At 37.5% G+C, this 15,240-nt stretch overlaps 1 protein-coding gene across 1 annotated transcript; it reads right to left on the bottom strand.

Moving 5' to 3' along the window:
* Positions 1-1,695: 1,695 nt before the first annotated feature.
* On the bottom strand, positions 1,696-14,276 carry LOC104572895 (putative short-chain dehydrogenase/reductase family 42E member 2). The gene is made up of 12 exons (XM_010220063.2): positions 14,166-14,276; positions 11,759-11,994; positions 9,402-9,497; positions 8,816-8,876; positions 7,841-7,959; positions 6,118-6,193; positions 4,870-4,952; positions 4,163-4,300; positions 3,709-3,774; positions 2,834-2,897; positions 2,241-2,314; positions 1,696-1,926 (listed from the first exon to the last, which is right to left on the bottom strand). Exons 2-12 carry the CDS (start codon positions 11,987-11,989, stop codon positions 1,723-1,725), a joined length of 1,212 nt encoding a protein of 403 aa, XP_010218365.2. The 5' UTR covers positions 11,990-11,994; positions 14,166-14,276; the 3' UTR covers positions 1,696-1,722.
* Between the last annotated feature and the right edge of the window lie 964 nt (positions 14,277-15,240).

Genomic DNA, 15,240 nt, shown 5'->3' with positions numbered 1-15,240 from the left:
CACGGTGCCCCGACCGAGCCCGCCCGTCCCCGCGAGCGCGGGCAAGCGCTGCCCCCGCCCGTCCCGTCGGCGGGAGCGGAGCCCCGGCGGGCTCGGGCCGCCCCTCACCTCGCTCGCGCTGCCGGGCGCCTCGTCACGGTCCTGCGGGGCTCTCACCTGGTCGCTCGCCCCGCGGCAGCGGCGCATTCCGCCCCGCGGCGGCTGCTGTCGAGACGGCCGCGTGGCGGGCGGCGCATCAGGGACACGTGCGGTGCCGGAGACGCGGCCGCGCCGTAACCGCAGCCGCTGGACGCGCCCGGGAGGAGCCGCGCCTTGCGCGCCTCTCCCGCGCGCTGTGTGAGGCGCCTCGCGGAGCGCGGGAGACGGCGGCAGAAACGAGACACCGGCTGCGCCGGGGGCGCCCCGGGCCCTGCTGGTAACTCCGAATCCCGCACTCTAATAACGATGAACAAACGAAGCCGCTCAGTGTTAATTAAACCGTTACTGCGCTTATGTAAAAAGCGATAACTGGAGCTCTCCAGCCAAGAGCTGGCGCTTCCCAGGCATCGCACTCAGGTGCTACAACGCCTGTGCTGCCATGCTCCCCTGCCCCTTGCAGACCATCTCTGAAACATCTGTAAAAAACTGCTCTAAAAGGCAAGTTGAACAAGTCTGCAGAAGCTGCAGGAGTAACTGTGGTTGCTCACATTTTCTGTCACTGTCTCTTGATACAGTAGCGTGTCACTGCCCAGGTGCTGCCTGTTCTGTAGAGCACCCTGTTAAAGTAAAGATGAGAAAGCTGTCACCAGTTTTTCTAGGTCTTAAAAGTCCTGTAAAGAGTTAATGCAAGAGGAAGATAGATACAGAGAGTAGATCATCCCTTCGGAAAGACTTGTCACCCGGCAAATCCATCCATCTCTCCAGATCCATGCAGGAACAAGAGCGGAAAGGAACAGGCTCCCTGCGCAGGCTGAGCGCTGCTCTGCCATCACAATGAACGGGGTGTTTTACCACTGCGATGTGGATAACGTGGCTTGGCTTCATTTACAGGGAAGGCTCGTTCACCTGCTTCCCAAACTCCAGCATCTTATGTCCCTTCCCAACCCCCATACTCCTTAAAAACAGTAATTGGTTCAATTATTTTTTATTGTTGCATCAAAAAGAAGTTATTTGATTTACAGATGCACATAATGCCATTTTATTACACCATTTACATAGCTTTTGAACAATAAAGCTATTCTGCATAAATGTAACTTTTGGTCCACTCACCAGGTGTTATTTATAAATAGCTATTTTTTCTTTTTTTTTTGTACTATTTTGTACCTTTCTCAGGTCTTTGTCACATTCGCATGCAGTTGCTGTAGCGGTAGCTTCATCAAAGGATTGTTTTAGACAACTTTTGCTTCATTAGAGCTACTGGTCTTGTCCCGCAGTGCTGCCTACAATGGCTCCTCTTCTTTCAATTTCTTATCTTTTTTTAGAGAAGTATTCTTGATACGAAACAATAGATCCATAGAATAGAAATCTATTTTTGCACTTGTCAGTGGTGAACTGTAATTTTGTGATATCCCATTGTCCCTTCACACAAGTTACTGATGTTTCCTGTGTTTGCATTTTTTTAAAAAAATTGGATCAGAGAGAAATGGTCATATAATAATAAATTCAGTTATGAGGAATATACTATGACCAGATCATTGATACTCAAAACACAGTTTTCTTGAGCAGGTGTGTAGCTGTTTGGTTTTAGGAGAAGAAAGAAAGAAAGACCAAAGTTAATAAAATGCCCAAAGCAAACATTTTAAGGAATGTATGATCATCCTGACAAATAGGTCTTGCTTTGAGATAATGATCCACAGAATCCGCTAGTGAGAATTTCTTTGGTTTATAACCAAGCTGACTTCGTGCCTTGTCTATTCGGAAAGTGTGAGTTACAGTAACGTTCCACACCTAAAATCCAAAAGAACAGTCATTGAAGTGACTATATTGTTTGGTGTCCTAAAAGTTGAATGAAAATATATCAACAGTGGTATTACAAAAGAATTTGAAATGTGAATGAAGATAAACACTCAAAAATGTGCATATGGAAGAGTCATATGCTGTCCAAGAGCTAACAGAATGAGTTTATGGAGCTTACAGATAAAGCTGTACAGGACTGGGCACAGATGGAGCTCATGGCAGTGATTTCTCACCTCTGAATAAATGTTAAAGAGCCAAGGAAACTGCATGCAACAAAGTCAGTGCAGCTCCCTTAAACTATTTACCTCACTTCTTGTCAAGAAAGGCGTAAAGCTGAAAAATGGCTTCAGGGCCAGGTGCAGATATTCTGTCATAGTGGCTGTGAAATAGAAGTTACTCAATGGGACAGCTGGATAGCAATAAACTGAGATAATACTGACCCTGAATACCCACTAATTCCTACTGACATCAGAGGATGCAATTAAGATGCTGTCAATGCTTATTTTATTGACAGAATTAATAGTATTATAAAAGTATATTTATTTGCATATATATTATACATTATATATTATGCACATAGTACAATAAATAATATAATGTTATAATGTATATAGATATGAAGTATTATGAAATTTGAAGTATTATAAAGGCAGTATTCAATTTATAGAGTACACGATGAACTCAGTGCATTAATAGCTTATAAACTTCATCTATCATGATGCCAGTTAATCCCAAATTGCTAAAGGTAATATTATAGTAATAATAGTAATTTTAAGTTACATAATTGCTACAGTTTGGTCCCTGAATTTTACAAAAGTACTATATACCTTTCTATATGCAAAGTATAAAATAAATAAAAAATAAATAGCACAATAATTGTGTATTTTATTATTTTTACCTGCTATATGAACAAGGAGAACAGGAATATGTATCCATGGTTTCTCGTAGCCTAATTTTTCAAACTGGAGGGGGCATAAAATGAAAGAACAGAGAATCTGTATCAAACTGAGGGATATCAAGGAAGTACAAAAATGGAAACATGAATATTGATAAAGTATATGTCTAAACTTTTTCCAGTTAATCTTCTGATCAATATTGATGGTAAGAAATGTAACTGCCAATCACTGCTTCTTATTCACATCCCACCTTTCAGATATAATCAGATGGTATATGGAAAACAGCCTATTTCCAAGTGGCAGGGAATATTGTCTACATTTAGATACGGTTCCATAGTTCTACTGCCATTCTTTCCCCAGGAGTTGTGCTGGCATTGCAGGATGAACACTCTAGCATGTTCCTAAAACCCTAGCTTGCTAATTATGAAAATATAATGTAGTCTCTCTTTCAGGTTTAAAGATATGATTCTAAATGGCCTCTCCTTTTGTGCTACTGTTGCCAACAGAACAGAGAATTAGCCAATGGATATAAAACGGTTGCCAGATGGTAACAGAAGTTTACATGCACTGTACATTACAAACATTACTGCCTAAATAAGGCTATACATACATGCCTAGTATTGAGGCTCCTGTATCTCTTGGCTAAATTCTCTGAGGAGAATAAGGGCCAAACTCCATACTCATGCATATCTGAAACTTCCTTTAAAGCCAGTGGAACTTCAGGATATGCAGGGAGAACAGGATTGATTTAAGTTTAATGTTCACTAATTCAGTAATTAACGTGCCCTGATCTTCATTTAGCTAGCACAGTCTTTTAGTTAATTATAGGATTAAGTTACATATATTGCATTAGAGCTAAGGTGTGTGCAATACATACTAAAGGAACTATCCACTCAGAAAATGTGACGTTTTCACCATCATGTATGTAATACGCCTGACCACTCTGTCAAAGAAGCAGAGAAAAAAAAAATTAGAAAAAAAATACTATGCATAGGACAGCATTTTCTCCCATACTTAACCTATTTTTGCTGATTTTGTGAACAACACAACCGTGCATATACAGTGAATATACCCAGATCTCAAAAAAGTTTTTTTCTGGGTAACCTCAGTGTAGAAGTAGAGTTGTCATGATTAACCATGCTGTAATGTAGGCCAGAGTTTGGTTTGGTTGTGTGGTAACGCAACTGTCAGAGCATGAAGTTCTTCACAAACTATGTACTTGTTCTTATACCTGTGAAACCACACCCCATTTTCAAGAATTTAGCAGCAAAAAAATCAAATTATTTCAGAGCTACGGCTAGTGGGATGGGAGGTCTATACTATATACTTACAGCTACATAGCCCTTCTCAGAAGTGAGAGCCTCGGCAGCTAGTAAGTGAGCTTGTACTAAATTTCCTATGTGAACCCAGTTCATCTGAACTTTGTGATTCCCAAACTTGAAGTTAAATAGTCTCCGCTGGATATTTACCTGTAAAAACACAAAATATGAGAGCTACATGAAGGGTGTCTCTTTTTATGCATCAGAATTTATTCATTTGGTCTCAGCCTGAATACTGAAAAATTAAGAACTTGCTATATTTGCATAGATATACAATACAAAGTGTCACAAGAGAAAAACAACTATAGTTAGTGGTTTTATAAATTAAGACCTATTGCACTTATTTATAGTGGTCAAATAGCATGACATTACAGCATATGGTTAAAATATTATTATTCTGAATCTCAAATACATATTTAATACAATTTTACATGTTTCATTAAAAAATCAGGGATGCAAATGTCCAGCATGACATTTTAGTCCTTGTTTTTTTTCTGATTTTCATTTAAAAATAGGGCTTAATCCTTTCCATTTCTGCAATGACCGTATCGTGCTATTTGTAATGTCGTGCTAGGTGATCTGTCACCAAGCTGTCACAGGACTTTTTTATTTTGCTTCAAATAATTATTAAGATCTGTAGTCAAGATACTTCCTCCAGTGTTACGCCCTTACAACCAATTACTTGCAACGTCCTCCAGGGCTGGTTAGGTGACACATACAGCTACTCGTGGCAGATGGTGCTGCTCTTCTGGTCCATATATGCCAGGGGGACGAAGCACACACGTATGGAGCTTGTTGCCTCCTAGCAGAGATAAGGACATGTGATTGTCACACAGTTCTGGTATCATCACACTGCAGGTAAACCACATACATTGTTTGAATTTTTATATTGTGGGAGTAAAGGAAAAAAGGAAAGTCTGATCATTCTATGTGATTCTGATACCTAGTAATTTGTTTTCATCTCCATATTAAAGTGAATTCAATAGTAGTGAAATATCCTAGTTTAGCAACCTGGAAAATGGAATCCGTCTGATCACAGGAGGTTTTCATAAGGACAGAGCCACTTGTCCTTTTCTACATGCCCCTTGCTTGATAGACTCTTGCCTTCTGTTATGTATGTAAATTAATAAAATAGATTTTTAATCCAGTATCATAGGCACATACAAGACAGGAAGCAAATCATTCAGTTATATTTAGCCACTTTGCCTCACTGCAACTCAATGGCACCACCAAGGGACGTAAAAGGGCTCCTAGAGGCTTTCAAATTAAATTATTTTAAATCAAAACTGATACTTAACATTCTAAATGCAAATTAATAAGTAGAGTTCCCACAGTGCTGGGAATAGGCACAACTGCACCTTGTATATGGGCAAGTTTAATAGGGAGCATAATTAATCAAGGATCCTCATCTACTGTGTATCTGTAACTTTTAAGTTCATAGAAGATGATAAGAATAGCAAGATATGTATGAAAAAGCAAAGATAAATGCTTCCCTTGCTGTGTACACAACTACTCATGCACATATAACTTCAGACACGGCACGACCCTGACACTGCCTATCTGTTTAGGAAGCAGCAATCATTCCTGCAAGACACCTGTATACTTCTGGGGATTATGAACTACTGTTCACTACTTAGAGAGTATTATTAGAGAATCTTAAGGTAACAGATTGAATGGAGAATGAAAGTGGAAGTCCTGTACTTTTTATAGCAAAACTGGTGAACTTTTAGAAGATTCTTTAAGAAGCAAGGGTAAATTTTCTGAATTTCCAATCTGCTGTTTGGATATGAACTCCTGTCTGCATATACATATAGAAAAATTAATTATCCATTGACAGGATGAACAAAAATCTAAAAATAATCCTCATTTAGTTCAAGATACACTATTTATTGATAAATCAGTAATCAAAGAAAGCAGTATCCACCAGCACTACTAATGATGTGAAAAAACAAATGTTTCATATGTACCTTTGAGTAAAGTTCCGTTAGCAGCAAGAACCATTTGGTCTGCAATTGCCTTCGTTCTAGAATAATGATTAAAATGCTATAAAAAAGGCAAAATATAATCAATATTTTAATGACATTATTGCACCAGTAAATGCAAACTCATTGTTTATATGTGATAACATTAAAAGCTAGCCAGCTTGCAGACTAGCTGAGTAAAACAAAACTAGAACTAATGATAAGATATGACTCATATATGGTTTGTTTATGACAAAATCCATCAGATTTATATTTTAGTTGCATAAATTTAGCTTTCCAGAAAATTGAACTCCACTAGTTTTTACTTTTATGTAAAGAAAATTATTGATTATAAAATTTATTAAGGCTCAGAACAAATTTCATGGAGAGAAATACCTGTGACACAAAAAGAATTATGTAACTTTTTGTGCTGAAAAAAATATTACGATGAAAAATCTGTTTAGCCTGATAATTTTATTTTGAAATTGTAGAAAGTTTTTTAAAATAGTAAGTTAAATGTGAAATATAAAGTTTCTCTCCTCAAAGTATTTTCTTTTTCTATTGAAACTATTTGTGAAGATTCTAAATAGATATTCTCCAATTTATTATTTACTGTTAACTTAAAAAAAATGCACCCAGGTGTTGTTAAGCAATAGAATTATAAACACAGCTGGTATCTGCAGCTTAAGTGATTATCTGTTCACACTGTTTATTCGTGCATCTTTTGAATTTTGTATTGCCGTACTTCATACAGTCTTAAAAGAGACAGCTCCGTTACATGCCAATATTTATGCTTTGACCAAATACTCTGACTATAAAATATAGGTGAAATCACACTCTATAAAATTATTTTACTCTCAGATGGCTTAATTCTCCTGCATTGCTTTCCCCAAGCCCCACCTACCTCTCCTGCTCACTTTTGCGTGTTCACCGTCAGAGAAAATGTACAATTAACACTCAGACACATGCAGTTAATTGTAAATTCCTGAAATGCTTCCTTGGAAATCTGGGATGCCATGAAGGCTGTGCACCAACTAAATGTCTCAGAAGGCACCAATGAAGTAGTAGTCACTCTTCTTTAGGATTCCTGGATACAAATACATATTCAGCAGGATGTGCAATGCACAATTATAGCCTTTCAAGTGCAGGCTCTATGTCAGGAGCAGGAAAGAGCAAAGGACAAGAATTACCAGCACTCACCAAGCTCCGTATACTGGCTGGGAAACATTCCCTAATGATCACAGCAAAATAGGAAGTGGTATTTCAGAGCAGCCTTGAGGTAACTGTAGCTAGGCACCTGGCCTGCAGCAATAAAGCAAGGCTTGGGAACTTGAAAGAAGCAAAAATGAGTGTGAGTGAAGGTGTGGATTAATATTTAACAACACTCTTGAGTGCAAAAGCTCATAGGGGCAGATAATGTTCAACTTTTATATACCTGATGGTTCTTTGGAAGACCTTACCCCCAGAATCTTCTTGCTAAATGTCAAATTCCACTTTCCTTAGTCATTTTGATGTATTTTATCATCTTAGAACTGTCTAGCTATTGCAGATGAAGGTAACTGTGACATGAGTATCTCTCTATTTATCATGGGTCATTTTTCATTTATGAAAATAATTTCCTAGAATTTGATCTGAACTGTGGTAGAATATCTTCTGTTCCCAGCACAGCCTCCACATAATGTACTCTTTAGAGCACACCAAATGCCATGCTATCATATGAACAGAGTACCTTTTCCAGTGGAAAATATGGCACGGTTTCTTCATCTCCTTCTTCAATAGGATTCCCTCCAAACACCACGTTCACTGTACTGGTATATATCAGCCTAGGGATATTTCTTTGTTTGCAGACTACAATAGTATACAAAATGAATTGTTTTAAAACAAAAAAATACTACATATCACGATCACAAAATGTTTTATGATTATGTACCTGCAACACTCATATCATCACTAAAATGTAGTCAACACATGGAGAGAGGAACTCTCCTGGGACGGAAAATAAACTTTCCTTCCTTACCTCAGAAACATTTCCTAAAACATTTTCATTTTATGACTTGAAAAAAAGTAACATCAATATGAATATTTCTTAGTTGACCAAATGCTATGCAAAACTCCCCGACTCCCTGCTTCTTTCTGTAGGGTAGCACTGTGGACAGCAGCCTGCCTGTTTTTATTTCAGCAGTGAGAAGTACTGCTTCTCATACTACAGGTTCATGGAGTCCAGTGCAGGTAGTTAAAGTCATGATAATAAATGTGTGCCAGGTTTCTCCAGTGTGTGTCAGAAAACTGTGTCACAGTGACAAATGTTGGCAGGGAATATACACTGTTTTAGCAGAGTGTATAAGCAACAGCATGGTCAATAAAAATGAAATAAGTATCATTTACAAAAAAAATCTTAAATATGGATTCCAGTCATTAAGACTGTGAAGTATTATGTCTAAATTCAGCTGCACATATGTTGCTGCACTTGAATAACATGAATTTCCTTTTGAACTAGGAAACTATACTACTCTTTGTAGGTATCTTACATCAAGGTAGTTTTCTGCAAACCTAGCTTCATATCTTATTGAGAGAACCTCTTTTAACTGTCAATTCAATACAAGAAAGATTCAGTTAGAAGGGTTTTTTTGAATGTAGAGAGAATCTCTTCACTGATTTCAGTTGGTTTGAATTAGGCGTAAAGGAAGAAAATGTAGATACATACCATCAATTATTAGTTTTGTGCCACCGACATTTGTGGATTCAATCTGCTCTTTCTTTTGAAGCTAGAAATAAATTTTGCACAATACCTAATTAATTTAACAATTCATATTCGAATACAGTTGTTGCAATTGTCAGACCCCAAACCAGATGTTAACATTTTGCTACATACATGTTACAGTTCTCTTTCTCCCCCTTTCCTATACCCTGGGAATATCACTGTTATTTAGCATAACTATACTGAGTTGCTGGTCAGTGTCTCCATGGCTGTAACGAGTTCACTATGAGAAGAAGCTTCAACATGAGTTCTGTAGTAATACTGCCACACGTCTTCAGATTAGGGAAAAAGGATAAAGCTTTCTTATGAGATCCTAAATCTATGAATTCATTTTATAGAGTATTTTGAATAGTGTATTAGTTTCATGATTTGACATTATTAACTCCTCTCTGTCTCCCTGAGTGCATGACTTGACCTTTATAACTAACTTCTATCTGAAATAAATATGATTTAATCACATTCATTGACCTCTATATGCTGGATTTTTTTGCTATTGCAAGAGCAGAGAAAACATTAAGAAAATTTTACTTGCTTGCTCTAGTCCTGACATTCCACATGCAGCCACATGAAAAACACAGTCGACTCCTTCGGACGCTTTGAACAGTGCATCATAATCCCTCACATCACCCTGTAAAAATAATTGATTTTGAATAGTAAAGCTCATTACACTCTCCATACAATTAGTATTATCTATGGCAATTAAAGAAAATCTGAAGTCATTCTGATTTATTGTTCACAATATTTAATAAGCAATAAATAAAACATTGCAAACATACAGAGCAATAACTGTGACTAAGAATTTTTGTTAGTATTTTTTAGAAAAACAAGTATGACTCTTGTTGGCCTCAATTAGAAGGCATGTTTTCACACTTAGGTCGGCAGCCTGCAGGCTGGCAAAACTTGTTTGACTTGAATGGGAGCAGCATTTGCTTGAGGGTTGGAGAATCAAGCCAAAATAACAACAAATAGTAGCAGGGAGGGTTCAGCAGTTTGCCATGGAACCACCAAATGAAAGACCCATTTTTTTTTTCCTTTTTTCTTTTTTTTTTGGAAGCAATCACACCTGAAGCTTTAAGTCGCACTGAACGACAAACTTCAAACACAGTTTTGTACAAGGTTAAAGCTAAAGAGTACGCGCTATATGCACTTAATATCATATTAGTATACACTACTGTTGCATTATAATTAATTTATATGGTATATAATACCGAGTATTTTACTGTATCATAAACACATCCACTGTATCTAATACCAAACACTTTACCATGTAGAGAATACTATATTCCACATATACATTTCGATACAAGCACACTACCTTACTTTTATGAAATGATGACATTTTGGTACTAGCTGTTAGATTTACTGTGATGAAATCAGTAGAATAATTGGAAAAGATACAGTTGGAGATAAGAGTTTATCTAATCAGTCTTTCACACTTAGTTTTTTTCATCTGAGGTTGGTCAATGTTGAAACAAATAAACAGTAAAAATCCTATTACTATTCTCCAAATCACTGATCAAGCTTCAGATCTCTGAAGTTGTTGCTTATTTGCTAGAACTGCCATTAGTTCCATGCTGTGGATTAATTCATCTACACTTTGTAATTTTTATTCTTTTTAAATAGAATTCTAAAAAAACTGTCCTTGGAAAATCTCATTTAAAAGACACAAATTGGCATCAGCTCACTAAATTAAATCAAGTTATGTGGATTTACATCGATTACAAATTTTGCTGTTTGAACAGTTCCCTGATGATACTCTGTCACTGTTCCGTATCATATACCAGGTGCTTATGAAGCTGAGCACAAGAACAGCCCTCTCGGGCCAGACTAAACATCTGCCCTGCGCAGAGGCCCCTCTGCCTCCCTCGCCGCCTGTCCCCCGTGGTGACGCAGCCAATGGGACAAGGATCCTGAGATCACCTTCCACTTTGCCGTCAGCTCTCTGGGCCTAGTAGTGCTGCTGCAGTTCTTGTGCTACGCAGAGATCAGCTGAAGACGCTCTGTGTGCAGCTAGTTCCCTGACAGGAACGTGCACAAAGTGCCACTGCACCCCTGTGCTGAAGACTCCAAAGGTGAGTGGATGAAGCAGCCATGAGGAGACAGTGTCCCCCTGTGTCAGGGAGTGATGGGGGTGCTGTCCTCCACAGATGGTTGTGAGCCATTCGATATTTCGGCCCCACTCTTTTGAAGACATCATACATTTTTGAAATTGAGAAGACTCAAAAACATCAGTGCTCATAAATGCATGCCCAGGGAACAGCAGGGCAAGCCGCTCTTCAAACAGGGCAAGTGTATGTGACACTTCCTCACAGAATATTTTGAGCCTCCAAATATTTTCATTCAGAGGATTTTCTGAGCAGTCTATAATTTATTTAATAGCCTCCAATGGATTCCCTCTCAAATACATGACTGCATATTTTATTTTAACCCAGGTAACCTTCTTGCATCCATGAAGTCTCTTGACAAGGCTTTGGACATGTCTATTACCCTACAGGAAAAAGGAAACGCATGGTCTGATGCCTCCTTGTTTTACTTGATGGTGTTTCCTTCCTGCACTGGAGGACAGTCAACAGCCAGTCCCTGTTCTTCTCAATGCCGCCCCTGTAGATCTCTCCCCAACCCCACCTTCCCAAGTCATCTCCTTCCCAGACTGGAAAGTCCTAGTTTCCTCAGACATTCTTTGCACAGAAGCTGTTCTGTATCTGTGATCATCTCTATTGCCCTGTCCTGAAAGTTTTCCAGTTATTTCTGCATGTATGGACCTCTTACCATGACTTCTTATCATACATAAAAGCCTTTGTCAAAAATTCCTAAAACAAAAACTTGCTAATACGCATGAAAATAAAACAACTTTATTTTTCTGCTGTTAAAAATCTAATTTCAACATACCTTGAAAAAATCTGCTCCATTTGGAATTTCCCATTTAGGTTTCTGTAGGTCAAATAAAACCACAGCAATTCCTGACCTGACGAGAGCACATCCCAGGTTGTATCCCAAGTAGCCTCCACCTCCTGTCACCATTGCCTTCCTGCTTCTGCTGACCACCGGCCCAGCATGTTCCTCTAGTTTGTTCTCACACAGCTGGCTCCCATGGAGCTCCTGTGTAGATCCCTCTTGCATCACAACTGCAAGATAAAAGATATCTTGAAAACTCCTTCAGAGAACTTCGGAGCTCCTTCTGGGAGCCAAATAATTTCAGTAAGTTTCATGTTACATTGCTCCTTTCATGACTGCAATGCTTTTATTATCTTAACAGCTTAAAATCTATAAATTTTAAAACATATAAATTTAAAAATGTATAAAATGGTATTTGTATGTACAGTGAGAAATGAATATAAATACTTTCATATTCCAATTTTTAGTCTTCTCCTCTCACCCAAAGGTTTCATGGTACCAAATCTTAACAGTTACAATTACATCTTTTTAATATTCAGTATATAAAACATTCTATCCTTGAAGACTACAACTTCTGATTTACTTATGTCAAATATATAACAGCCCACAAACCAGGACAAAAATATGTAAGAAAAGACTTAATTCTGCTTTTAAAATCAACCTTATTTCACTTTAGGTCAAAGTTCTTTAGAATAGTAATGATATATTTTGTTATCATCTTAAACTTGTCCTCCAGAGGACAAGGACAAGTCTTGCTACATGCTACATGCTTAGTTGTCTGTCTAGTTCTTACCAACTTTTGTTCTCATCAGGGCATTCATGTGCAGACAGCCTGACAGGAACAGGAGGGATAAGCCTAGCACCCCATGGGCTCAATTACTTGGGAAAACTGATCGTTCCATGATAAGCAATTTGATGTCAGTTACCTCTCTGCATACCTTATCCTGTACTAAAAGTGTGTTTATTCTACATATCAATTATCTTTGGAAAATATATTATACAATTAAAATGACCTGTATTACAAATAATATACTTAGGAAAAATTTGTCAAGTTAATTTTCCCACAGAGACAATTTCAATTTTTAGCATGGCCCTCGCAAATTAGGATCTAGGCTCTGAAGTCCCTGAATACAAATTCAGGATAAATTTGTCTCAAGTCAATCAAATTAAATCACTGTAAAATTGGTTTAAGCAGGAGCCAAACTGGGTACCTGCAATTCTAATAAAACAATATGGGTCCCCTTCTTGCAGATTATTATGGTTCTCATAAAGTGGGTCCTGGTAGCAGCATCCTGACTCATGAGAGTATCTGGAGAAATCTTAAACCAGCTGTACATATATAACTAAGCATAGTGTACTCTGAACCCCAGGGTTCATCAGAGGTTATGCAGAAACTGGGCAAGATTGTTAACTAGGAGCTGCATCACTTCCCAGTGACAAAAAATATACCAGAAAAGCAGCAGAAAATGCAGCTCACAGCATGCAAAGTTACAGATTATCATTGCCATTGCATTGCCATTATCTTTTTTTTTTCTAGTGATTTTTTATTTTTATTCTGATTTTAAAATCTCAAGAACAGGTAACTAGCAGATTCCCCCTGCTGCTCTACCACTTTAACACTACTGTTACCTCACTAAATTCAGAAAAATGGCTTAAAATAGTAGAAAATGTAGGCTCCTTATATTGAAAAATATCCTGATATTTTGAAAACAAAAATCAATCCACATTTGTCAAATAGAAATTAAACTAGAAGAACAGAATAAACCTAAGACAAGTATGTTGCTTTTTCTGTTAAATAAATTTAAATTTGTATCTCTAAACTATGCTAGCTCTGCAGTAGTTTTAAGCTATATAAAACTTTTGCCTTGTCTTCCAAAATGCTGCACATTTCAGTGCATTTTTCTACACTGTGATGGGAGCTAAGTCCAAACTTGCCACATATGCCATGTATCGGCATCTTTTTTATATATATATTTGAAAAATGGCATACATTGGAATACTGACACCTGTCATTAATATCTCCTTATACTCTGCTTTAAGTGAGCTGGAAACTGTCTTGAAAAGCATCCAACAAGTTTGAGAATTCTACTAGAAATCTTTCTTTAAAAGCACTAACAGTACATTAATAGAATTAAGAAATTATTGCCAAATTTTCAATGTATCCAATTTATTGGGAGAAAATATTTTTTTCAGCAACTTTCTTCTTTTTCTCTCAATTTATAGCAGTTATTTATGCAACCCGCATGATAAGCCTACTTACATCTTACTCGGTTCAAGTCTTGCGAGTTCCTCTTAGCTCCCAGTGCCATCTCAAAATTTAGAAAGGGAGGAATGATTTCCTCAAAGAAAACTAGACTCAAACATTTCAGGTTTTAAAAAATAGCTAAAGAAGTAGCAGTACCCTTTGAAGAATCCTGGATGTCAGTGTTTTCCCAGTTCTTCTTTTCCAAGCAAGATGGTGAGACTCCTCTTTGCTAGACGATTAGTGACATGGGCATCAGGTACTCAGGGACACACAGACATGTACCTGCGCACTCAGGTCTTTTTGTTGTTCCTGTTCCCTTGTAGCTGGAGGCTGGACTAGGAACCAGAAAAGGGCAGGGCTTAATTTCTAAGTAATTTACCTTCCATGTTAAAGAAAAATAAAATATTGTCTCTCTGTAAGACCTTTTCTTACTGTTAGCTGGTAGAAGGATTAATAAGAAACACTAGGTAAGACAAAAACACCATCAGTACCATCATTCCGCAGATAAATTGTACTAGATAACTAGATATGTGCATATAGAAACGTATCACCCAGGATTTTCAGAAAATACTCAGAAAAAAAGTTCATCATTATAAAAACTTAGTAAGAAAACCTTATCACGGATCTTCAAAGGAGATTCCCTCAGTTTTGTGAAGCTTCGGTACTATTTATCTCATCCTACATCGGAATGAAGGGAAGTATCTCCTTCTACCTAGAATTTTCAGTCTAAGTTGGGATACACAGAATGAAATAAAAATGTTGTCTGGCAATGATACTTAGCGCTTTCATCCTGATTTTTCTGTCTTCATCCCCAGTCAATTTAAGTATTTGCAAAGATGCCTAACAAGTAGCCAAAAGGTTTGTTCTCCTGTTTCCAAAAGCAGGAAAGCACAGGCAGCAAACTAACTGGTAGACAAAAGAAGAGAGTAGATTTACTGCTGATTAATGAATTTTAAATGAATAAATTAATAATTACAGAATAAGACTTTAAAGCACTTTTTAAACATATACCCTTTTGCAAATTAAACAATGAGAACTCAAAGCCTACCTTTCAAATGGGTGTGCCTAAAGCAGCAGTTAGGATGTTAAACACTCCAAACCTAAATATAAATGACTATAATTTTAAATTTTGGTATGTTAGACTTATCTCAAAATCGCAGGAAACTTTGCAATTTAAATGTAATTTAAGCCTTATAGTTAGTCACCTGTTGTGCAAGAACTCCAATTGACA

The sequence above is a fragment of the Tinamus guttatus genome, unplaced genomic scaffold (assembly GCF_059628265.1).
Source record: "Tinamus guttatus ecotype Peru unplaced genomic scaffold, ASM5962826v1 Tinamus_guttatus_pri_ptg000330l, whole genome shotgun sequence".
NCBI lineage: Eukaryota > Metazoa > Chordata > Aves > Tinamiformes > Tinamidae > Tinamus > Tinamus guttatus.
This window is presented reverse-complemented; position numbering and strand designations above follow the sequence as displayed.